This window comes from Myotis yumanensis, unplaced genomic scaffold (genome assembly GCF_028538775.1).
Source record: "Myotis yumanensis isolate MYYU_CA2020_CCGP unplaced genomic scaffold, mMyoYum1.0.hap1 SCAF_16, whole genome shotgun sequence".
Classification (NCBI taxonomy): Eukaryota; Metazoa; Chordata; class Mammalia; order Chiroptera; family Vespertilionidae; genus Myotis; species Myotis yumanensis.
The window spans coordinates 28,909,720-28,936,984 of record NW_027223767.1 but is presented as its reverse complement, the minus strand read 5'-3'; the positions used below and the strand labels follow the sequence as shown (position 1 = coordinate 28,936,984).

Below are 27,265 nucleotides of genomic sequence, written 5' to 3'. Positions count from 1 at the left end.
TACAATTTAAATAAAATCTCTATATTAGTGCTGCTTTGTTGGATCTTTTTATTCATTTTAACTTCTAAGAAAACCTAATGCACACTCATTTTTTCTTTGATCATGAGAAAGGACTGAAATGTTACACCCCGTCCAACATTTTCCACTTTTTTATGGATTTTTCTTTTTATCAGTTACATTCTTACTTATCGACCTAGGGAGTTACCTGATTGATACAGTAGAATTCTATCCCATCTCATGAGGTTCACTTCTCTAAGGTCTAGAATTTCACCCGCTGGTTGATGGGGCGCACAGGATTGTGCCGATATTCCCCGCCGCCTCAGTTCCTCTCCCACCTTGAGGAGACTGTCCTGGCACAATCTTGGCTTCCAAGTGTGTATTGAAAAGCACATAAAATGCTATCTAAACGGCGAGTTTGTTTCCTCAGGATACCAGCCCACCGTCGCCATCTTTAGTTGTGGGGAGCTGAGCCATTCCATTGCCATAGTCCTGAGATGACAGAACGAGGCCCTTTGTTCTCGGGAATGGTTGCCTTCCTGGGGCCAAGGGCACACTTGCCGCATCCCACCTCCCCGCACGGCACGCCGGCCCGGCCCAGCCCGGCGGTGAGGACGCGAACCCCGGTGTTCCACGCGGGTCACTGGGCTCGTTTCCTCGCGGGGCTTCACCCTACCTGGTGGGCAGCCACCCCAGCTCGAGGGAATGTGACTTTCTCCCGTCGTGTCCCACGCGTGGGCACGTGGCCCGGGCGACACGCTTCCCGCGGGTCGGCGGTGCCCGCCGAGGGGGCACCTCTTCCGGGCGCGCGGTGGGAACTCGAGGCCCCATTGGCCGCGCTGGACGGCGCCGCGGGGCTCGGGCGCCAACGGTCCGGGTCCGCGAAGGCCGAGCGCCGGCAGGAGGGGGCAGGGCGAAGCGAAGGCCGGGGGGGATCGAGAACGGGATAGCAGAGCCAGGCTCGGCGGGGCGAGGCCCAGGGCCCGGGCGGGGGCCATGGAGGAGGCGCTACTCTCCACCCCCATCAACCCCAACAACTTCCCCGCCAAACTGTGGCGGTTGGTGAACAGCCCTCGCTACCGCTCCATTCGCTGGGACGGCCGCGGCGAGGGGCTGCTCATCGACCAGCCGCTCTTCGAGGCCGAACTGCTCAGCCCGCCCGGGGCGGGAGCCGGAGGCGGCGGGAGCTCCGGGGGCAGCGGCGTCGGCGGCGTCGGGGGCGCGGCGGCCGAGCCCGAGCTCTTCAAAACCACCAACTTCACCAGCTTCATCCGCCAGCTCAACCTCTACGGCTTCCGCAAGGTGGTGCTGGGCGGGCCGGGCGCGGCGGGGCCCGGGCCGGGGCCGGGGGGCGGCGGGCCGGCGGGCGACGGGCCGCTCCACCACTTCCACAGCCCGCACTTCCGCCGCGACCAGCCCCAGCTGCTCGTGCACCTCAAGCGGCTCACCAGCGCCAACAAGGCCAAGCTGGCGGCCGGCCTGAAGGTGCCCTGCCGCCCGCCCAACCGCTTCCAGAGACTCCTCATCACGTCGGCCTCCGCCTCGGCCTCGGCCTCCGCCTCCTCCTGCGTCTCGGCCTCCGCCTCGGCCTCCACCTCCACCTCCCCGCTGCAGCACCAGGAGCCACCGCCGCCCGCGGGGCCCAGGCCGGATCCGCACGGTGAGTCCCGCCCGCCGCCGCCGTCCGGCCTCTCGTGCCCTCGCCCACCGCAGGGCGCATGGGCTCAGGGAGCAGCCGCCCCTCCGAGACCTGGCGGCACGTCCTCATCTTTGAGGGATCCCGCGGGCTTCCCCAGAAATAGGCCCCATCGCCATGGTTCTCACTCCCAGCAGCACCCTCTGTCTACCAGCACCTCCTCTGGGAAGAGTCCACGGGCGTTTAGCCCCGTCCGGGTCCACCAGCCGCCACAGGCACCTCTGCCGCAGGCTCTCCTCTCCCTGCGGCCCCTGAGCGCCGTCCTTCCGGAGCCATTGACCTCCGTGCGGCCTGTGAGCAGCGGGAATGGGTAGCGCCGGGCCTGGAAGAAACGCAGGGTCGCCTTGGCTCCAGCGGGAAGCAGAAGGGGGATACTGGACACGGGGTGAGCGTGTGTGACAAAGATGGAGGTAGGAAGGATCAGGGTCACAGCCGATTAGACCACTTGTCCCAGCCAAGGGCAAGGGAACAAGGTCCCCAGAGTGAAAGTTTGTCGTTGAAGGGACAACGCCATCTTCCACCCACTGACACAACTAAGAGATATTGGAAGACATGTTCTGACAATAAGCATAGGTTAGGCCCCAACTAGTGTGTAGAACGACAAGGCATTGTTTATATATCTTGAGAGCAAAAATATATTTCATTATTCAACCTGGTATTATTCCCATGTAGGGAGGAGTTGGCTGAACAGTCTTTGGTTGTAGCTACCTAGAGCGGATGCTTATTTTAAGAGGCTATGGTAGGATGATTACATTCTCCTAGGAAGCTGTCCAGGTCTCAGCTTCTATCATGATTTCTTATGTAAACATCTAAACAAACTGTGAGCTATGCTGATTGCTGAACTTGCCAATAAATGTCGCATCCATCTCTGTATATATATATAAAAAAAAGAGGGTATGGTAGGACACATATAAGGCAAAAGTGATTTTCTGTACAGTTGTCAAGTTTTAATGACAAAGAATGTTAGAAAGCTCACATTATGACCTTTAAGTTGTTCACTATTGGATATAACCTTTCATTATTCGAAAAAAAATTGTGTTTATAGATCTGTATTTACTAAAAGTTCAGAAATCCTCTCTGATAAAAAATTATTTTATAAACTTGATTTCTGATGCTCTTCCTCTTGTTCCAGGAAGGGCGGCAATATTAGAGAGTAATAGAAACATTTTCAGCATGTTAACATAAAAACTTTTCTGGGTTACTTTTCAGTTTTGGAAAACTTAAAAAATATACAAATAAAAGAACACTGTGTTCAACTTAATGCAAGCCAAGAGTTATGAATGAGGCGGCACTTTGTTCGTTTGGAATTTAGAAGATAAGGGATTAGGTTGTGTCTGTGGAGTTTAGAAGATAAGGAATTAGGTTAGAGTTCTAGCAACAAGTTGGAGAAATAGCAGTGGAATAGGAATGTTCCAAAGGAATTCTGAAGGAATATTAAGCTACTTCCATATGATGGCCATTGATTTTGATGGGGAATCCAATGGGGAAAGGCAGTGGAGACAGTACCATGGCAGACATTTGGCAGAATCTCTGCTATCTATACTTGTTTTTCAGGTTGTGTATCTGAGAGAGAGAGGAAAAAAATATGTTCTTGAGAGCAATAGGATAACCACTTTATTTTTTTAATTTTTTTTTAAATTGATTTCAGAGAGGAAGGGAGAGGGAGAGAGAGATAGAAACATCAATGATGAGAGAGAATCATTGTTTGGCTGCCTCCTGCACGCCCGCCACCTGGGCCACATGTGCCCTGGACTACAATCGAACCAAGGACCTTTCAGTCCACAGACCAATGTTCTATCCACTGAGCCAAATTGGCTAGGCAGGATAACCACTTTAAACAAGCATACATACATACATATGTACATAAACCTAAGAACCAATTCTTGCTTACTTTTTTCTCTTTGATTTTCTTTTCCCCTCCCGTATCCTAAACCCAATTGTATTCTAAGGACAGAATCCATTTTAATTGAAGAAACACAGGGGCTATCTAGGATCTGATTTTCTTCACTTCTATTTCAGTTGGCTAGCATCTTAAAGATTATTTGTTGAAAAACTTGTAATTCATACTTTTTCAGGATAGATAATACATCAATCCATATATACCTAGATTATTGTAGTTTTCATGAATTTCCTGTTTTGTTTTGTTTTTTACCATTTTACCTGTTCATATGTGCAGGTGGTATGTCACATGTGGATTGCCTACACCATAGGCTTAGTTCACTAGGGAATTGTGTTACTAGTTTGGGTGGAATGTAATTCTAAGTTCAAGAATATTGGCCCAATTTTGTTTTGCTTTAATTCCATGTTATAAGTCCTTGGCTCTTCTATTTTTCCTAGCCTAACCTATATTCTGCCTGAATTGTTTCGGTTAAATGCCTGATTACACTGCTACTTCTTAGTTTCCATTTTGTTTTTTGTGTTCTGCAATTTAGGGTTTGAAAGCTTTTCTTTCACAGTACAATCCCCTGTTTTAGGATCTAGTTCTCTTATCTAGATCCTTGAGCCAGCTTCCTTTATACTTTTTGAGAATGTACTTGATAAGAAATGTGAGGATCACATGTTTTTCCTTTTTTCATTTGTCCACTTTTCTTATTTTGTTTTTAGTGGCAATTTTTAAAATATTCGTTAAAACTTTCTAAACTAAGTCACATAAAGTTGAGTGGTAGATAATTTGTCTTTGCCTGGGGCTACCAAGCTCTCAAGAGGCAGGTTTTGGACAAGAGACAAATTTTTCCTGGGGATTGATTAGTTTAGATTCATTTATACAGAAGGAATAGAATTTCTAAGAACAGAAATTCATCCTGCCTTACATTTCTATAATTCTGGATTTAAACTTTGCCAAATATATCAAATTAAGGTATTCTGAAGACATATAGGTATGATCTGTAAAGTTGGAGTACAGCCCTCTGAGATAACCCTTAACAGAAGTATAAGTAAGAGCTGAACATGTTTTAGATTTTTATTTCAAAAAACAAATTTGAAGGAATGTCCTTTGAATCCTAACAGCGGCCTTATGTTAGCATCTAAAATAAGTAGATATTTGGCTATCACTCAGACTTTACCTTGCTAGGAGTAGAATTTATATTTTAATTTATACCTAGACCAGAAATTGAGAAATCAAGATAGAGAATTCTTTAATTAGCTGCTTATATTATTGATAGTCTAAAAATTCATCAACAGCTTAACCCTGAAGAGGGTACAAAAAGGATTAGTGAGCTATTGCACATTGTGCAATATGTTGTTTTAGCACTGTTAGCGGTGGAAAAACAGCACCAGGTGCTAGGCTCAGGAGTAGTTAGGAGCACTCTCTAATGCTTTATTCTTTAGAGGAAATAAATACCATAGAAATAAAATGAATAGTGTGTAACATGTAGAATAAGTTTACAGGTTAAATAGTTGAAAAAGTAAGTATTTGAGTGCCATTTTTCACTAGGTAGTTTAACAGATGAGTATGATATAAATTAGACTTCCCCTCTGTTTTATGGAATTTTTTTTTTTTTTTTTGGTTAACCCTCACTCGAGGATATTTTTTCCATTGCTTTTCAGAGAAAGTGGAAGGGAGGAAAGGAAAGAGGGGGGAAGAAAGAGAGAAAAACATCTATGTGAAAGCGATGCATCAACTGGTTGCCTCTCATATGCGCCCTAATCGGGGGTGGGGAGCAACCCTGAAACCCAGGTACATGCCCTTGACAGAGAATCAAACCAGAGACTCTTCGGTGCAAGGAGGGATGCTCTTAACTACTGAGAAACACTGGCCAGGGCTGGATTTTTTAAAAATAAAATCAATTGAATGGCATTTGTGAACCACATAATACATACAGCCCTCCATAGTAATAAATTAGGCTAGCTTTGTTTATGTTCAAGAACCTCAGTCTATAAAATAAGTTCAGCTTGTGACATATATATTTTTTCTCATTACGTAGTATTGCCCATTACATAGTATTACATAGTATTTTTCTTACTCATATCCGCTTTTTAATTCCTTTCTACCTTGCAAGATAAGAGAAAGCAAATAATCAGAATTTCTGGGTCTGCGTATGTGGATTTTTAACAAACAAACTCTAGGTGACTCAAATGTAAATCAGTTTTTGAGAGCCACTGATATACTAGAGATACTTTGAAGAAAAAAAGACCATGGAAATTATTGATTGATTTAAGGAATGAAAAAGAGAACTAAAAGTTTTCAAGCCTGACTTTTCTGCAAAGATGATCATTTTTAAAAGTATGTGTTTTGAAATTGATTTTAGAGAGAGAGAAACATCGATGTGAGAAACATCAATTGGCTGCCTCCTGCGCACAACCTGACTGAGATTGAGCCCAAATCCTGGGTACGTGCCGGGACCAGGAATTGAACCAGTGACCTTTCAGTACACAGGGTGATGCTCAACCAACTGAGCCACACCGGCCAGGGTGAAGATTATAATAAAAAAAAAATTGAAAGGAGGCAAAGAAGATTAAATTTATTTTGGTTTGTATTATACTTCTTATTTGTTCCACACTTATTTCTTTTATGTATATGGTTGAGCGCTTATTTTCGTGCCTATTATTAAGGTTCCTAAATGATTTTAAAGACAGAATGGGATTTCTGAAACTTCTAGGAAGTAACTTACAGATTGGAAAAATCTGGGTCAATCAATTGAGGTAAAAGGTAAGATGACTGAATAATTTATAAAAGGCTTTTAACATTGAATATTGATTTACACTTGATTTAATTTAATTTAATTTAATTTTATTTTTTTAAATATATTTTATTGATTTTTTACAGAGAGGAAGGGAGAGAGATAGAGAGTTAGAAACATCGATGAGAGAGAAACATCGATCAGCTGCCTCCTGCACATCTCCTACTTGGGATGTGCCCGCAACCCAGGTACATGCCCCTGACCGGAATCGAACCTGGGACCTTTCAGTCCGCAAGCCGACGCTCTATCCACTGAGCCAAACCGGTTTCGGCTTGATTTAATTTTAAAAGTTTGGTCACTTTGTCTCTTATGACATATTGAAAACCAAACAAAAGTTTATTTGATTATTTTTTCAGCATTTTATGTGTAACCTCATATTCTGTTTGTTTTTACAATACTTAATTTCTGTTGTGTTAAAGATGACTGAAAACTCAACATTTCACAGGTGAAGAGTAGTATGTATTTTTTGACTTTTGGTTTACTATGTCCAGGGTGTAATTTAAAATTAGTAAATGTGCTTTTCCTCTTTTATGCAGGACCAGTGGCTGTAGGACAGTTCCATCGGTCATTCCGGCGTGATAGTCTGTCTCCTTATTCCTACGTATCAACTTCATCCCACAACCACAGTACCTTTCCTCTGAAAGGTTTAGATCGGACCCCGATTCCTCCTAGAACATGGCAGAACTCCCTTGGAATGCACCCAGGACAAGTAGAAACGTCTCCTACTTTTTCAGATAAAGGGGTTCCATTTCCTGTCCTGCAGAGGTTTCCAACTGAAGTTACCTATACTCTGCAGCCCAGCGCCACATCCGTACATGTTCAGCAAGGTCCTCAAACAATGGTCAACTCCTCCCAAAAATATAGTAACTACACACCCTCAGCACAGTACTCCCAAGCCTACTATCCAACAGGTATGAGAAATTCAAATTCAATGGCTTCTCTTAAGGCACTACTTTGTAAGGAGCATTTATTTGTTTAAATGCATTTCTGCGTGCTTAAACAAAAGTACTAGGAATATGCTCCTAAGAAATGTCAAAGATTTCTCATCAAGACATATTTTTAAACAAATATAAAATTTCATGTGTTCTTAAGGATTGTAAAAATTCCATTCTTGCATAAAGGTGTATATTTTTAGTGAAATGTTTGTATCTTCAAACTGTTATAGTAATGAAATTAAGATTAAGTACACTGAACCTTACTATAACTCTGTCCTTGGTGCAGAATTATTTTCTCTTTTTAAAAATATATACATACTATATGTTTTACATATATTTAATTTTAAAGGTGAGATTACCTCATAATGAAGTCATTTTAGTATCTTAGTAATGAAGTTTATTTAATAAAAGAGCATGCTTTCCATCTCTTAAAACTAAATTATATTCTCTTAGTAAAAATGTGATGGTGTGGTTTGACAGTACAGTCCCAGCCAACTAAGAACTGGGGAATAGCAGAGAGAAGGACCTGACAATGACAACTGACTTAGAACTCAACCAAAGGCATTGAAGACATACTGGTAGATCTCAAGCCGCTAATTGGGAATCCGTATGATAGTGACCATCAGTTTAGCTTGGCGGGGGTGGGGTGGGGGGTGGGGTGTATTTTTTGGAGGGGGAAAGACATTTTTGCAGAGTAATAGCCTTACCATTTTACTCAAATGTATAGTCTGTTTTGCAGAAGCAGCATAGCTGTAGTGTGTGTTTCATCATGTATTGTGCTTTACATAGTGATGAAATGGGGCAATAGAAACAAGACAAGGGTCAAGACTTTCAGAAAAGACCAGAGAGAAGAAGGGGGCATTTTTTTGCCCTATGAGTTAAGATACTAGGCAAATTAATTTACTCACGATATATAGATCTGGAAGCAATCTCTAGAAGTATTTGTTAGACTATTTTTCTCTGGCAGAATGACATCAAAAGCTAAAATAAATGGAAGGAATGTAAATTAGATAAGGGAATTACTAGACGAGGCCTAGTATTTTTCCAGATTGTCAGCTACTTCTTTGAAGAAGAAAAATATCCGTGTGATCTTTAAAAACAGAAGATGACAAATTTTATGTTGTAAGTTATATATCTTATGTATAGCAACAAATAGGGCCAGATTTTTATTAGTGAGCTTAATCCAATATTTTAATAAACACATTAGGCATGACTGTCTACATTACAATTTTGGTTACATTCCCTGTATTCCCATAGAATATATACACATAGAGATAGTCTGTGTCTTCCATACACTTGCTTTATTTTCTGTAGCCCTGTAAACTAGACAGTAACCCTATCTCCTCTCCTTTTACCAAGAAATGTTTCTCTTTTCTTTCCTAACCCTCTTCAAACCCTCCTCCTTAAACTTAGAGACTCAAAAAAGCTTCTGGAGAGTGGAAATTTGGGAAGACTGCAGCAGGGAGATGTAGAAATGTGTTTGGCCTTCCAATTTGGAATTTTGGAGGCATTTTCTATGGACATATTAGATATTAGCTTCTATATTGCTATTACTATATTCCTACACTTAAGGTACAGATGGTTACAGTCTGGCTGAAAAGTCAAGCTAGCCTGTATAATGTTTCTATGGGAAAATGTATTCCAAATTCCAATTTGGAAACTCCTAGTTCTAAATTTTTTGAGAACCAGTTATTTATTACTTATCAGAAAACACTATAAATAGTTAATATTATTCATTCATTATAGAAATATTATTTTTAAAGTTATGATTTAGGACATGTTATTTTAAAGTATTTTTTTAAATATTTTTTTATTGATTTCAGAGGAAGGGAGGGGGAGAGAGAAACATCAGTGATAAGAGAGAATTATTGATCATCTGTCTCCTGCAGGCTAAAAATATTTTATGTTAGCTTGGATATAAATTTTTTTATTTTTAAATATATTTTACCGATTTTTTACAGAGAGGAAGGGAGAGAGATAGAGAGTCAGAAACATCGATGAGAGAGAAACATGGATCAGCTGCCTCCTGCACATCCCCCGGGGATGTGCCGGCAACCCAGGTACATGCCCTTGACCGGAATCGAACCTGGGACCTTTCAGTCCGCAGGCCGACGCTCTATCCACTGAGCCAAACCGGTTTTGGCTGGATATAAATTTATAAATTGAAAATTATCTCCAACAGTTCAAGGCAAGGACTAGGAAAGAAACATTAAAATAACAAGGCCCAGCCAGCATGGCTCAGTGGTTGAGCATCGACCTATAAACCAGGAGGTCATGGTTCAATTATTGGTCAGGGCACATGCCCGGGTTGTGGGCTAGATCCTTGGTGTGTGGCATGCAGAAGGCAGCCTATGAATGATTCTCTCTCATCACTTATGTTCCTGTTTTTCTCTCCCTCTCCCTTCCTCTCTGAAATCAATAAAAATATATTTAAAAATAAATAAATAAAGTAAAATAACTAAGTGCTGATATTTTGATATGTATGGTGCTTATGAAATAGAATCTTGTTATCTGAACTTTTGTTTTGTCTTCTTTAAGAGCGATAATTGAAATGACTATAAAGTTTCTGAGGTTATGAGAATAAGAGACCTCATGATGACTTCTAATATATGAGTAGTTCTATGCTCTAATGTAGGCAAAACTGCTCTGAACATTCTGAAGTACGTTATAAATAAAAAGTTGTACTGTTAAGTATAAAAGACCTTCTATGGAAAAGAAAATGCCATAAAAATACTGTGCAAATACTTAATTCTTTCAAACTTTAGGGTAAGGAAGCAAAAAATAGTAAGCAATTTAACCAATAACTTAGTAAATATGTATTTATGAAGAGCATTCCAAATAACTTTCCCAAAGTTACATAGAATATTATTCTCAGAGGCAGGATAATAATCACTCCAAAATCCAGCTCTGTAAGTCCTAATAAAGTAACTAATTTTAGAATAATGGTCATACTTTTGAATCCTTTTGAAGTGAGCTATATGACTTGGGGAGGTTTTGATTAAATTTTAGTAAAAAAAACAACATCCAACTTCATTTAAAAATTACTTATATTGAAAATAAACTTGGATCTGGTCTTTCTATAGCATAACCAGTAAATTTTGAATTTTGTTATATTTCATAAATTAATTTCTTTAGTAAAGCCAAATATTGAGACTAAAAAATTGCCATCAGACTGACTCATAAAATGACTCATCTGAATCATTCCTTACATTTAAAAAAAAAATATTTTATTGATTTTTCACAGAGAGGAAGGGAGAGAGACAGAGAGTTAGAAACATCAACCAGCTGCCTCCTGCACATCTCCCACTGGGGATGTGCCCGCAACCCAGGTACATGCCCTTGACCGGAATCGACCCTGGGACCCTTCAGTCCGCAGGCCGACGCTCTATCCACTGAGCCAAACCGGTTTCGGCAGAATCATTCCTTACATTTTTCATTCCTCTCTCGAAGCATCTGTTTTCTCTGCCTAGCTCATTTACTTTTTTTTCATTCTTGTCACTCCTTCAAAGACAAAATGTAGATTCATTATTAATTGACTCTTTTTACTTTTGTCTTATTCTTGAATTCAATTTTTTCCCTATGATGTTATTTTCATAGTGGGAGTGAAAATTTTTACCTTTATTATTTTTTGAAAAAATTTACCTTTAAGTAATTTTTAGTAATCTGGCTTATTTTTAAAAAAATATATTTTATTGATTTTTTACAGAGAGGAAGGGAGAGGGATAGAGAGTTAGAAACATCAATGAGAGAGAAACATCGATCAGCTGCCTCCTGCATGCCCCCCACTGGGGAATATGCCTGCAACCAAGGCACATGCCCTTGACCGGAATTGAACCTGGGACCCTTCAGTCCGCAGGCCGACGCTCTATCCACTGAGCCAAACCGGCTAGGGCAATCTGGCTTATTTTTAATTATTAGAATTGTTTTAAAAATGTAATCACCTCATATTTATATCTGAGATAGACTCTTGTTCATTATTTTAGCTTTTCATCCTACATGCAACTTAATGCCTTAATACTGCCTTCAGCATGACACTGGAAGTTTTTTTATACAGAAGAATGTGTTTTAGGACATAGTGATAAACTCATAACACACACTAGATTAATTTTTCATGTATTAAGGACACAGTTACATTTCTGTAGCTAGGTTTTCATATTCAATAAGCTTACTGATAATGCACCTGGCTTTGTTCTATTTTGTTAACTATACAAAGTAGGACTGCATGGGTAAGGAAATAGCCATTGAGGAATCTTTTTGGATTATCTATTCAAGTGTTTTTTTTCATGAGGTAACTTTCTACTTTTCATTTGTTACTGGACACCTTAAAGGACATTCACTATAATGCTGTTTTCTTAGATACCAAATCAGTTATCAGCTACACATATTTTCTCTGTTGTATACAGTGGGGCCTTGTATACGAGTTTAATTCGTTCCGTGACGAAGCTCGTAACTCAAATTACTTGTATGTCAAATCAGTTTTCACCATTACAATGACACATGATGCTGGGCTGATGTTGTGGCGTTCACTGTGATGTTTGCTGCGCCAGCTAGCAGTGGGGTATCTGAAGCTGGCTCATAACCCAAATTTTAGCTCGCAACTCAAAGCAAAAAATCGGCCGAGAGACGACTCGTATCTCGAAAAACTCGTTAGTTGGGACACTCCTAAGTCAAGGCCCCACTGTATTCTATTTTATTTCTCCAAGAAATTTATTTTAAAGTACACGTTTAACAACTATTTAAAATGTATAACCAATGGAGTCAGATATAGCAATATCAGAAAAATAAAGCCAATATCTTTTCATCGCTTTATTTTTTTCTTTATTGAATTTATTGGGATGACATTGGTTCACAAAACCATACAGGTTTTAAGTGTACAACTCAACAAAACGCCTGTGCTCTGCTGGTGTGCCCTTCGCCTAAAGTAGTCTCTGTCCATCCCCATTCTCTTCCCCTTTGCCCACCTCCACTAGCCTCCACATCCCTTTTCCCCTCTGGCTAATACCACACTGTTGTTTGTGTATATATAATGTGTGGTTTTTTTTCTTAATCCCTTCACAGCATTGATATATTTTTAATGAAACACTAATGTTACCCTGATGGGTGTAAACCTGCACCTCTAACTCTTTTCCTGCCACTAGGGGGCTAGGTTTTCCCTAGCTGTTAAAACACTAGAAAAAAGTCTTGATTTTTTTCAGAGTTTTGGCAAACCATGCAGACCCCTCCTCGGTGTTTAACTTATTTCTCAGGATATTTATGCTTTTAAATATTCTGGGAAACCAAATTCAGATCATAACATTTTAATTGTAAATTTTAAAAACCCTCAAGGATAAAGCAGGTCACAACAGCCTGAATTTTATGTGACCTTCTTAGCAATATCTATATCTAGACTTCTATCCATTATTTCAAGTTTTTCTTTACATGTGCAAAATTTGATGTCTTAAATTGCACATCGATATAAGATCAGTAGTCAATAATGGAGAAATAGGAAAACATTTCAATGCATTTTTACAATCCTTGGGCTAATTTACTTTCAAAGATTACAGAATGAGATTTTTTAGTAATTTTAAAATATATATTTTTATTGATTTCAGAGAGGATGGGAGAGGAAGAGAGAGATAGAAACATCAATGATGAAAGCGAATCATTGATCGGCTGCCTCCTGCATGCCCCCTACTGGGGATCAAGCCTGCAACCCAGGTATGTGCTCTGACCAGGAATCGAACTGTGAACGTCTACTCACAGATTGATGCCCAACCACTGAGTAACACTGGCCAGGCTATTTAGTAATAGTATTAGAGCACTGGAAATATGAAAAATTTGTATAAGAAGAGAGAGAGTTGCACCTTGTAATAAAGACACTTTAAAAATGTTCAAGTAGAATTCTAGTAAAGTATTACATTTCAGGAAGAAGGAAGATTAGGGAAGTATTGTGGGTTATTAAAGGAAACATTTTGGATTTTGATCAGTGCATCTATCATTACCCACTTTGTGTCTTTTGGCAAATTATTTCATGTCTCTGAGCTTTAGTTTCCTTATTTTTGTAAATTAATGGTAATATCTCATTCAATTGTTGTTTGAATTAAATGAGATAATATATGTAAAGCACTAGTACAGTGCCTGCAACATGGTAGGTGCTCAATAAATATCATCCTCTGTTTAATCCAAAGGTATAATATAATAACTGATTTTCATTCGTTCTGGAGAGTCTCTCTCTGGAAAAGAGAAGACTCAACCTATTTTTAAGACTGCATCTGTGAGTATAACTATCCCAGTATAAAGAGTTCAATCTTTTCATGGTAACCTGCTATAAAGAGAAACTTTGGAAAATGGTTTTTTTTCAGTAAAATAATAGCAGTGTTAGCTATTTATTGATTGATTGCTTACTGTATGCCAGTATTATTCTAAGTTCTTTATGCATATTAACTCATTCATTCCTCACAACAAACATGTTAGGTTGGTACTATTATCATCCCTATTCTAATGGGATGCAGAAACTGAAGCCAAAGAGATTAACCTGCTCACGTTTATGCAGCTATTAAATTTTTGGATCTCGCCCTGGACAGTGTGGCTCAATTGGTTGACCATCGTCCCATCTACCAACAGGTCATCAGTTTGATTCCTAGTCAAGGCACATATCTGGGTTGTGGGCTCAATCCCCACTAGGGGGTGTACAGAAGGCAGCTAATCAATGTTTCTCTCTCACATTGATGTTTCTCTCTCTTCCTCTCCCTTCCTCTCTATGAAATCAATAAAAGCACATTTTTAAAAAATACTATTTTAAAAAAAGATAACTTTAGCCTTAGTTGGTTTGGCTCAGTGGACATCAGCCTGCAGACTGAGGGGTCCTGGGTTCCATTCCTATCAAGGGCACATGATCAGGTTGTGGGCTTGATCCCCAATAGGGGATGTGCAGGAGGTAGCCGATCAATGATTGTCACCATTGATGTTTCTATCTTTCTCTCCCTCTCCCTCTCTGAAATAAATAAAAATATATATTTTTAAAATAAATAAATAAAAATAAGGGGATTGATTATTTTAAAAAACCCATATTTTAAATTTTGGTTCTGGGGTCCAAAGCTAGGCAGTCTGATGCTAGGATCTGAATTCCTAACCACTTGTCATGGTTAAAACATTTTTTTGCATAGATCTCACTGGATGCATTGTATAATGGTAGAACTGTTTGGAGAGTATTTCATACTTATTTTATCCTTAAAAACACCTCCTCCTCCAAGTGTGTGCTACTGTTCAAATGATTGAAATAATTATTTTGGAATTCCAAATATGTTCTGATATTTTCAACAAAAAGAAATTACATTTAATAACAGTTAATGTTTGGTTAGAAAGATACAAAAATGTTTAGGTGCTAAGAAATCATTTATAAAATTAGACATGACACTATTAAGTGACTTTTAAAATTAATTTTGTATCATGTTTTCAACAAACAATAGCACATAACTGACTAAATACATTTTATTGCACCCACAAAGGAAAGTACTCTTTTCCAAGATAAAAGAGGGGAGTACCTTGAATGCTATAGAGCAGTGGTTCTCAACCTTCTGGCCCTTTAAATACAGTTCCTCATGTTGTGACCCAACCATAAAATTATTTTCGTTGCTACTTCATAACTGTATTGTTGCTACTGTTATGAATCATAATGTAAATAAATATCTGATATGCAGGATGGTCTTAGACGACCCCTGTGAAAGGGTCGTTCGACCGCGAAAGGGGTTGCAACCCACAGGTTGAGAACCGCTGCTATAGAGGTTTATTTTGGTTGATGGACTTTGTATTTTGAATTCGTTCCAGCTGTATTACAGTGCTGCTCTCCTTCTACCCACATGGACGCTCTCAGCAGTTGTGTCACTCCCACTGCCTCTACCTATGCACACTGCAACTACTTCCAGGTAAGATCTTGGAACAATGGACATACTCTGTGTATCAGATGCAATAGTATTAACCTTGCAGAATTTCAAAGTGTAATTTTATCTTAATGAGTAACCACAGGTAAGCTGTGGGTTATGGCCTCAGTTTTCGCAATTCTAAAAATAGAGAGTTGACATAAATGATGTCTGAGGATTCTTCTAGGCCTGCACTGTCCAATATAGTAGGCACTAGTCACATGTGGTTATTAAAATTAAAATTAAATAAAACTTATTCCTCAGTCATACTAATCACTTTTCAAGTGATCTGTAGTCTCATAGGCTAGTTGGAACATTTATTCTTGGTGCTCCCATGGCAAAATAAATACCAGGTAACTCTTAAAATATATGTCACCAAATGACAGATTGTTTCGAGGTGGTGTAGATACTTTTTAAAAAAATTTCTTTATTGGTTAAGGTATTACAAATGTGTCCTCATTTCCCATTAACCCCCCCCCCCCCCCCCCTGCCACACACACTCATGCTCTCATCCCCCTGTTGTCCATGTCCATCGGTTTGGCTTATTTGCATGCATACAAGTCCTTTGGTTGATCTATTCCCCTTACCTCCTCCCTCCCCTACTTTCCCTCTGGGGATTGATAGTCTGATGGCTGTTTCTCTGTCTTTGGATCTGTCCCTGTTCATCAGTCTATGTTGTTCTCTATATTCCACAAATGAGTGAGATCATGTGGTATTTATCTTTCTCTGACTGGCTTATTTCACTTAGCATAATGCTCTCCAGTTCCATCCATGCTGTTGCAAATGGCAATAATTCCTTCTTTTTTACCGCATAGTATTCCATTGTGTTGATGTACCACAGTTTTTTAATCCACTCATCTGCTGATGGACACTTAGGCTGTTTCCAAATCAAAAAATGTGCAACGGACCTAAATAGACACTTTTCAAAAGAGGACATACAGAATGCTGAAAGACATATGAAAACATGCTCAAAGTCACTAATTATACGAGAGATGCAAATCAAAACGACAATGCGGTATCATCTCACACCTGTCAGAATGGCTATCATCAACAAATCAACAAACAACAAGTGTTCGAGAGGATGTGGACAAAAAGGAACACTTCTGCACTGCTGGTGGGAATGCAGACTGGTGCAGCCACTGTGGAGAACAGTATGGAGTTTCCTCAAAAAACTAAAAATGGAACTCCCATTTGACCCAGTGATTCTACTTCTAGGAATATATCCCAAGAAGCCAGAAACACCAATCAGAAAGGATATATGCACCCCTATGTTCGTAGCAGCACAATTCACCATAGCTAAGATTTGGAAACAGCCTAAGTGTCCATCAGCAGATGAGTGGATAATTACTTTTTTTTTAAGGAGAAAAGAAAAATGATATTAAAAAACAAGAAATTTAAGTGGTGGTCCTTCAGCCTCCAAGTTGTAAACCATTACAATATACTGAGCATTCGTGTACTCTCACCAATATCTACAGTCCAACTTATGCACTTATTTCCAAAATGACATCTGAAATCCTTTCCCTTTCTTTCCCTTTAAAAATTTTGTTTACTTCAATTAGTTTCTCATTATTTATTATGAAACAGTTGTTTTAGATTGCTATTTCTAGATAAGATTAAATTCTGTGCTTTGTATTTTATGCTATAATTGCTTAAAGATTGGAATTATGTGTTTGCCTTTGATATTATGTAGCCAAAATAGCTTCCATTCTTAAGAGAATATCTTACTAGTGGCATTCCAAAAGAACATTCCTTTTTTTTTTTTGTTTTTTTGAAAAAGTCTACATGGGGTGTCAAATTATAGTTAGATTGTTGTTTGGAGAGTATAGAAGTGGATCAGGGGGCTTAGTTGGACATTTAAAAAAATAGTCTCCTTTTTTGTTTTTTAATATATTTTTATTGATTTCAGAAAGGAAGGGGGGAGAGAAAGAGAAAGAGAGATTGAGAGTGCGTGCACAACATCAATGATGACAGAGAATCATTAATTGGCTATCTCCTGCACACCACTGGGGATCGAGCCCACAACTTGGGCATGTGCCCTGACTGGGAATTGAACCATGACCTCCTGCTTCATAGGTCAACACTCAACCACTGAGCCACATGGGCCAGGCTTAGTTGGACATTTTTAATGGCAGATATCATCAATCATGATAGTCCAATCTATTTATCTTTACTAGAAGGACATATCTGTCACACAAAATGGATGCTCTTATTTGTGGATCCAGAACCCTCTCCCTGAATCATACTGGCGATATTCTAACAATGTTCATATCTTGATTATGTTTGTCTTAAATAATTTAAAACATCTTTAAAGACTTTTTCTTACTACAGGGCAATGCATGTTTATTATAGGAAAATAAAGATAAGTAGACATAAAATTAAACAATTAAATTTACATTATTTGGCATTAGTGTTCTTTAAATTATTGACAGTCTTTTTAGTGTATTTGGCAACATGGACACACTACATGTTTTATTTAATCATAACTCTTCTGTATTTTAGGTTTATAATCTGAGATAATCAACAAACTATTATTGAATGCCTGTTCTGTGCAAAGCTCTACATTTGGCAACATCAATTCATTACATTTTATTTAATCATTACTTTTCAGTATTTTATATCATAGCTTGAGATCATTTATCACCAAACATGTAATTGAATGCCTACTCTGTGCAAAATACAATGTATAAGAGAATACATCTTAAAGATCAATCTAGAAGTGACAGCTATTTTTAAATCTATTGTTTTATTATTAAAAATAATCTCAGGAACCAAAGGCCAGTCGATATTCCATCCATTTTTTTCTCAGATCATTTGGAACAGTACCTCCCCCTGAATCTATAGAAGCTTTGGTGGACTTGTGAGCATCTTGTGTTTGAAATTTCCTTACTACATTCCTATAGTAGTGTATGATAGATACAAATATATAATAGATACAAGTGATGTTTTTGTCTGCCAACCTATATGGAAAAACTTGATATATAGACATTTTATCAGCAAATTAAGTTTTGGGGTACTATAGCCTTTTGATTTTGTATATTTTAGCCCTGAAAATGATTGATCAATTCCAGTATTAAACTTAGTATAGTGGTTGACACATAATAGTTGCTAAGTAAATGGTGAAAATAGAATTGAGGCTATCACTGCTGAAAAGTTGATTAGTGTTCAAGTTTTTTTAAAATAAGCTTTAAGTTTAATCTATTTATGTTTAGCATTCATCAGTCTATATGCTGTTTCTTTCCTCCTTAACCTCATATTTGAATTTTCTATCCAAACAGTCCTATTTTCTCTTTTCCCAGAATCCTCCAATGCCATCCTCCTATCCAGTTGAGTTTCTGCCTTCTAATTGGCCTTGTGGTACTACTGATGAAAATAAAAAGACAGAAGTAAACCTAGAGGCTGTTTTTCGGATCTTAGATGAATTGCATTCCTCCCCTAAATTGGAGATGGTAAAGGTGGAGCCTGTTGAGAATCAGTGTCCAACATCTCAGTCTAACAGAGGCCAACATATCCTAGCTAATTCAAGCAATAACAATCCATCTTCCACAAGTCAGGCTAGCCAGCTGGAGCCACTTACTCCTGTAGGTTCAGATATTACATCTTTTGTGGTCGGAACAGAACAAGCAATTTCCTGCTCTCTACCACAGTCACCTGAGTACATGTATACCATCCACACACCTCAGCCTGTTGAAAATACTACAATGCAGGAATCTGCAGCCATCCAACAAGCTCATGTCAAACTGAAGGAGCATCTAAGTCATAATCCATCTCCACCTTCAGTAGTATTTGTGCAGGAAGGGCTACCGTTCAGCCCACACCAGGTAAGGGGAAAAGAAGAAGTGCTAATAAAGCTTAAGTACCTAGTTTTCTTGCTGTTCTAGTGGAGAGTTTGTTCAGATTTTATTTGGGTTGTGCTTTCTAGAAGGATCCCGTCCCAGTGGTTCTGCACAAAAGATTCAGAAAGAAGTAACCTTAACTCTCAGGCCTCTTCTCACGATGTTGTGGTCTGAAGTCAACCTCTAGACAGCCAGTCTGACTGAGCACTGTGGTTTAAGACTTATTTACATGTTAAAAGCATTCCTTGAGTTTTGCTTCCTATCTTGATTTGGATGGACTAGGTATGCTTGGCTGATTAAATTCCACTACTCAGAAGGGATGGTTTATTTGACAGATAATATCAGGACTTCCTAGCCATTTGTAGCAGGGAAATAAGGAGATGGTTGGAAGTCTTTTTATGCTTTCTTACAGCATTACTGAATTCTAATTGACTTGTGAGTACTCTGTTTGAACTTCCTTACTAATATCGGCATTCCTAAAGCAGAACTCTGACTCTAGTTTGACAGACATATTCTCAAGGTAGAGGCTAATTCTTTATTGCTGCTAGTTTTTGACCAGAAAATGAGTAAACTTCAATTCTAAATAAAAGTACATATATTTAAAATCCATTTTTAGAATTAACTTAACAAGCTTTATTGCATTATATAGTTCTATTTTAAAATAAATTCATAAAGAAATAGAGTATTAATAAAACACACGAAATACAGTATTTCAGAATTCGGTCACCTTGACAAAGGGATTTGACATTCCAGTGAAAACTTAGGAGCTCCAAGAAAGATACTCATATCTCATAAGCAGGACAGATCTAGATTTTATAGGGACCAAGAGCCTGTTTAAGACAAAGAATACAGAATTAGGAGAATAAAGTGTCCTCACTGATATCCAACAGGGTTATGCCTATGGCCACTGCAATATAACCAACCGAGGGGCAACCTGATGAAAGGGATGCTAGACTGGAAAAAGATAACTTTAACCAATTGTAAATTTTTTTGTGTGTGAATTTTACCAAAAAAAAAAAAAATAGTAAGTTTTGTATAAGTAAATGTTTTGGTTCCACATACATTTTAACAGTCTGTGTATAGGGAAATATACATTTTACTACTGAATATTCAGATTAAATCAACAAAATCAAAGGTAATATCATTCATAAGGATGTTTACAAGTACATTTGTTGGGTCATGTTTCTATAATAGAACTCCTCTGATAATTTGATAGAAATTCAGAATAATGAGTGGGTTTAATATTTTAGGTGGATGCCAGTATAAAATGCCAGACCAATCCACCTGAGAATATCTTGCCTTCAGAACAGATGGGATTCCTTATTTCAGAGATGGGGCCTGCTAGCAAGCCTAGTAAAGACACAGATTTATCCACTCCAGTCAGATACAGGGAGCGAAGAAGCAGCTCACAGCAAGGAAAGTCCCCTGGTAAGGATTATTGTGCTCTAGAATGTTAGAAGTAGAACCATGGTGTAGAATTAATATATGAACAACAATTTTTCTGGATCTTTATTATTTATTAATTATATTTTACTTATCACATTGCTACTTTACATAGTTGTAATTTTAACTATTTTTCTTAATTATCATTGTAAAGTATGTAAAAGTTTTTTTTAGAATACTTCATGTAAGAATTTGAGCTTTCAAAAAGATAGTACATATTAAGTAAAAGCAAAGGAATTTGGGTTATTTAACTTGGAGAAGGCAAGGATGAAAGGTGATTTCATAATTGCTTCTGACTCCATAGACTTTGTAATTATAGTTGTACTTGTACTCTTATTAACAGGCTTAAATATGGCAGGAAAGTGTTTAAATTATGGCAGGAAAAAATTAGATGAACATTAAAAACATTATCCTGAGCATATTATAAAGATAGTATAAAGTATGGCTCTATCAATGGGATTGCTTCTCCTGCAGTTTGTAGGAGCCCAGAATTAATTATTGTTTTAGGCAGAAAAGTTGTGAAATATTGGCAATATTATGACATCTGATTACATTTTCATTTTAATAGGGTCAGGGATCTGCCAAACTGTTGTTGTTTTTTGTAACAGCTGACCCATTTTACATTCCCAACAACAATATTCAAGCTTCCCATTGTTCCACATCCTCTCTAACACTTGTTATTTTCTACTTTTTATTATTATTGTAGCCATCCTGGTGGGTATGAAGTGCTTTCTCATTGTGGTTTTGATTGTATTTCCTAATGGCTAACCATATTGAACATCTTCTCATGTGCTTGTTGACCATTTGGAGAAAAGATAATTTTTTGACAACTATTATACCAATATTCTATTTGATGAAATCTTCTCCTGTTTTGGTTAAATTTCTCTTGAGTATAGCAGTTGGTAAACTATGCCCCATAGACCAAGTCTAGCATCTGCCTGTTTTTATGTGGCCTGCATGATAAGCATGGTTTTTACCTTTTAAATGGTTGGGGGGAATCAAAAGAAGAATATTTTACGACACAGACGATACGGAATTCAAATTTCAGTGTTCATAAATAAAGTTTAATTGGAACACACAGCCACAGGCATTCATTTGCATATTATCTATGGCTGTTTTTACACCACAGTAGCAGAGTTGAGCAGTTGCAATAGAGGCCAGCCATATGGCCCACAAAGCCTAAAATATTTAATATCTAGCTCATTCCAGAAAAAGTTTGCTTGTCTGTATCTTGTTCTGTTAAGGCTGCTGTTGAAAAAATACCATAGAGTAGGTGACTTATAAACAACAGAAATTTATTTCTCACAGTTCTGGAGGCTGGGAAGTCTAAGATTAAGGCACCAACAGATTCATTGTCTGGCGAGGGCCCTGTTCGTGGTTCATAGATGGCCACCCTCTTACTGTGTCCATTCATGGCAGAAGGAACAAGGGAGCTCTCTGGGACTTCTTTTATAAGGGTACTAATCGCATTTATAAGGGCTCCACCCTCATGCCCTAATTACTTCCCAAAGGAACCATCTTCTAACACCATCACATTGGGGGTTATGTTTCAATGTATAAATTGGGCATTCAGTTTATTGCACCTTGTATTAGAAAGTCTTTGTGCTTAGCTTCTGATCTTTTCACAGCCCTGATCATTGATGACCAGAGAAGCCCTTAAGAGAGTAAGAAGGTACTTGTGGAGAGGGTTCACAATGGACTAGTATTCAATTTAGTTCTTGTAGATGCCCAAATCTTTTTTATTGCCATAGCTGGTTTGGCTCAGTGGATAGAGTGTCAGGCTGTCTGAAGGGTCCCAGGTTTGATTCTGGTCAAAGGCTCATACCTCAGTTGTAGGCTCGATCCCCAGCCCTAGTCGGGTGTGTGCGAGAGGCAACCAATCGCTGTGTCTCTCTCACATCCATGTTTCTCTCTGTCTCTCCCCCTCCCTTTTACTCTCTCTAAAAAACAAACAAACAAACAAAAACAATGAAGAAAACATCCTCAGGTGAGGATTAACTGAAAAACCAAAACCACAAGACCACAAATGTTTTTTATTTTGATAGATACTGAACTCCAAAGATAAATGATTAAATGATAGGAGCCAAATATAAAATTTCAACTGTCACTGTCATTAAGAGTAATGATAGTAGTGGAGCTTCAATAAGGTTCCAGCTCTCACCCTGGCTGGGTAACTCAGTTGATTAGAATGTAGTCCCTATATCAGTGATGGCGAACCTATGACATGCGTGTCAGAGGTGACACGTGAACTCATTTTTTTGGTTGATTTTTCTTTGTTAAATGGCATTTAAATATGTAAAATAAATATCAAAAATATAAATCTTTGTTTTACTATGGTTGCAAATATCAAAAAATTTCTATATGTGACACGGCACCAGAGTTAAGTTAGGGTTTTTCAAAATGCTGACACGCCGAGCTCAAAAGGTTCGCCATCACTGCCCTATATGCCAAGGTTGCAGGTTCAACCAATGAATGCATAAAGAAGAGGAACAACAAATCAATGTTTCTCCCTTCCTTGCTTTCTAAAATAAAAATAAACAAACAAACAAATAAATAAATAAAGGTTCCAGCTCTCATAATACATTATATTTTCAAGAAACCACCTTCAAGACTTCTTTGGCTCCAAATTCTGCTATTCCTTCTACCATTAAATGTGGGAATCTCATTTTGTTGCTCAGTATCCTGTTGAACAGGAGCATTCTGTATTCCAGAACTTATCAGAGCCCTTCTATAACTGACCTATTTTGAAAATCTGCTCTGTTTAGGGTAGGGGCATCTCCTCATACTTCAAGATTTCTTTGAATCTTTTTTTAATAAGTGACTTCAATTAGATTTGTATCCACATGTTGATCTCAATAGATATGCATTTTGTTAGAAGGAGGTTGTTAATCAGGCTTTGCCATGCTTTTGAGCACATTTAGACTTAAGGAAATAACTTATGGATTAAAACTACCAAGAGTTAAATCAAATTAGACTCAATCATGTACCTCCAATTTCTATAATGATATTGCCCTAAACTGAAAATACCCAAATAGTAATCTTATTGTGGAAGCTACACTGTCCTATATTCTGATGGGATATTTATAGTTAAGGGAAACTGAATGTTTAAGAGTTCAGTTCATTCCGGAAGAAAGGAATTTTGTGCCTGTTGGATTATGGGTGAAATTTCATTAAAGTAATAGCCCCAAGACCCTGGAGAGTGCTTGCAATAAGAATTAACATTCCCAGCCCTAACCGGTTTGGCTCAGTGGATAGAGCGTCAGCCTGCGGACTGAAAGGTCCCAGGTTCGATTCAGGTCAAGGGCATGTACCTTGGTTGTGGGGACATCCCCAGTAGGGGGTGTGCAGGAGGCAGTTGATCGATGTTTCTCTCTCATGGATGTTTCTAACTCTCTATCCCTCTCCCTTCCTCTCTCTGTAAAAAATCAGTAAAATATATTTTTAAAAAAAGAATTAACATTCCCAAATAAATACAATGCCCTTGTCCCTCAAGGCCTTTCAGCTCTCAAACCAACGAAGGTGCTGTGATTCCCAAATACTTACCTTCTCTGATGAGTGTGCAAGGTTCTCTTCTGAATAAAGTCATATAAACCTCTATTAGCACCAGGCTGGTGTATGTCTTTTTGTATTTTTATTGGTCTATAGATTCTAACTCCTTTGCTAATTAAAGAAACTCACTTTAATAAAATTATTGTTTAGATGCTTGTTATTAGAAGCTGTGTGCCAAATGCTACTTTAAAGCCAAGCATTAAGATTAAGAGGGTTTGAAAAAAATAAAAAAATAAAAATTACATGCAAAACAAAAAACAAACAAACAAACAAAAGATTAAGAGGGTTTGTTGCTCACACTAATTTACATAACTCACTTCAAGGCTGTTATAGAGCCTTATATCTACTGTTATTTTAAACATGCCTATCTGTGATACGCTCTTGTCCATAATTTGAACCTATCAATATAATAGAGTCTTAAGTAGTTAAATAAATGACATTTGTTCACTGAATAAAAGAATAGAGTTTGTTGCTTTTGTCCTTCAGCCTCCCACTGCATAGTTGCTTTAATAGTATTTACCTTTGTCATGATCAAGAATTACTGCTCTGCTTTCAAAGTTGGGTTACAATGGGGTCTATTCATATTCCAAAATCTTATGTTAGTATTTTTCATTACGATATGGCCCGTCCTTTTTGTCTGATATAGAGCTGAGGTGTTCAGAGAATGATCATAAGTAGGTGTTCCTCTTTCTACATCTTTTGGTCAGCTTTCAAAAGATGTCACTCTGGCTAGTTGGAGCACCATCCTGTCCACTGAAGGGTCGTGGGTTTGAGTCCCAGTCGAGACACATACCCAAGGTTGAGGGTTTGATCCCCGTGCAGGGCGCATATATGAGGCAATTGATCAATGTTTATCTCTCACATTGATGTTTCTCTCTCCCTTACTCTCTCTCAAAATCAATGAAAGCATGACCTCGGGTGAGGATTTAAAAAAAAAAATCCTGATACCTAGGTTGCACTCTATACCAACTAAATCAGAATGTATGGGGTAGGAGCCATGAACATCAGTATTGTTTTTAAGGATTGCAATGTGCAGCAAGGTTTAGAAACCACTGACTTTACTTGTTAGCCATATAGCTTGATGGTTCTTTCCCTGAGTATCTATTTACTCCTCCGTATTAATTAAATGACCTTATAGAAGTGAATTTTAGTTACTTGAAAAAAAGATGTGATATATATGTATATTAGTACCATTATCATTATTTAGACTGTAAAGAAGCCATTTTGTGGTAAGATATACATAATATACAATTTACCATTTTAACCATTTTTATGTGTACATTTCAGTTGCATTAAGTACATTCACATTGTTGTACTACCATTAGCATCTCCAGATCTTTTTTTCATCTTTTCAAACTGAAACTCCGGATCCATTGCACAGTAACTCCCTTCTCTGCAGCTCCTGGCAACCACCATTCTACTTTCTGTCTCTATAAATTCGACTACTCCTGGTACTTCATATAAGTGTAATCACATAGTATTTGACCTTCTGTGACTGACTTATTTCAATTAGTGTAATGTCTTCAAGGTTCATTCATGTTGTAGTATGTGTTAGAATTCTCTTTCTATTTGAACCTGAATAATATTCCATTGCATGTATGTACTACATGTAATACATGCAGTGAATTATTATTGTTTACCCATTCATTTGTTGATGGGCAGTTGGATTGCTTCCACCTTTGTCTATTGTGAATCATGCTGCCATGATCATGGATGTGCAAGAAGCCAATTTACCATTAAACTGATGGTCTATTCTTCCTCTGTAAGATACTCATCTGGATAAATTGCTTGCTCTTTATGGATCGATTATAGGTGGACTTCACTAGATGAGCGAGTGCCTGCCCCTAGTGACTGGTTTTTTACAAAATATGGCAAAAATTATGTACTATTTCAGATGCTTTCTAGATTTTTGGAGGTGGTAGTAGAATTATTTTATTGAATCCGCTCTCTCACTCAGGCTGTGGATTGATCCCACAGAGGCTGTGTTCTACAAACATAGTGACAAAAGTCTCTGTTTGTCCAGAATGAAATAAAGGATTTGTGCTGTATAGTTTTAGTTTAACTCTAAAATGCCACTAGGGCAAAATTGTAAGCTTCAGAACCAACCTAAAAAGGCTCCCTAGCCATGTTACGAGTTTATAAGTTTGAATCTAGAAGTCTCATTAGCATCCTTTTATTTCTGTCTGTTACTCACATAAGCCATTTAGTCTATGTCTATACATGGTCTTAGCTTTTTGTGTTACACAACCTCGTACCTGAGCTGAAAGCTTAGTTTTTTACCTTTTTTCAGTTCTTATTTATTTATTTGTAATTATTATTTTTTAATTGATTTCAGAGAGGAAGGGAAAGGGAGAGAGAGATTAGAACATCAATGATGAGAGAGAATCATTGATCAGCTGCCTCCTGCACGTCCCCCACTGGGGACTGAGCCCACAAATCAGGCATGTGCCCTTGACCAGAATCGAACCCGGGACCCATTAATCTGCAGGCCAATGCTCTATCTGCTGAGCCAAACCGGCTAGGGCACTTCTTTTCATTCTTAATGAACCAACTATTCTTTGCCTCCTGACCTCTGTCAGGAGGGTATGCTTTTTTTTTTTTTTTTTTTAAACAGACAAGTTCAGATGTTTTTTTAAGAGATCAGCTAGTCAGTAGGTGAAAAATTGATGGGGCATGCAACTTGGAAAAGTAGTGATTACCTGTTTTAAGATTGTATTTCTGAAGGTATTACTTTTTCATATTCCCACAACCCACCCACCTATTCTTATAGCATCAAAAAAATGAATTTTCATGTCTATTTTTCAATTGATCCCTTTGACACTTAACTTTTCACTTAGAATTAAAGGCATTTTAAATGAAAAAAGGCTTGGCCACTTCACTAAAGGGATAGAAATTTTAAACTTTGTTGGTCTTGTTGGGTTAACAAATGGGCTGCATCTGTGTGCTTTAGAGGTACAGGGATGCCCTTACATGGAGAATCTGATAAGATAATGATTTAAGACACATAAGCAACTTGTTCTTCTAGTCTGAAGACTTGTCTATTGAACCCTGCAGTCTGAGAGGCTAAGAGTAAGTAAACAAACCTTTCTTTCTAGATCTTCATCTGCTGGTGGATGTGGCCTGCAAGCAAGAGCACTTTCCAAAGGAGGAAGAATTAAAAGAGTGAGGCATGGATGACACGTGACATTGTGCACTAGCTGTAGCTGGAAGCAGACTAGCCTTGCACATGACACAC

General features: G+C 38.3%; 1 protein-coding gene across 1 annotated transcript; it reads left to right on the top strand.

Annotated features, from left to right (window-relative positions):
- Window positions 1-993: 993 nt before the first annotated feature.
- HSF5 (heat shock transcription factor 5) lies at window positions 994-27,265 on the top strand. Its single transcript, XM_070394443.1, has 6 exons — window positions 994-1,657; window positions 6,909-7,283; window positions 15,114-15,211; window positions 18,502-19,023; window positions 20,289-20,466; window positions 27,126-27,265. Exons 1-6 carry the CDS (start codon window positions 994-996, stop codon window positions 27,194-27,196), a joined length of 1,908 nt encoding a protein of 635 aa, XP_070250544.1. The 3' UTR covers window positions 27,197-27,265.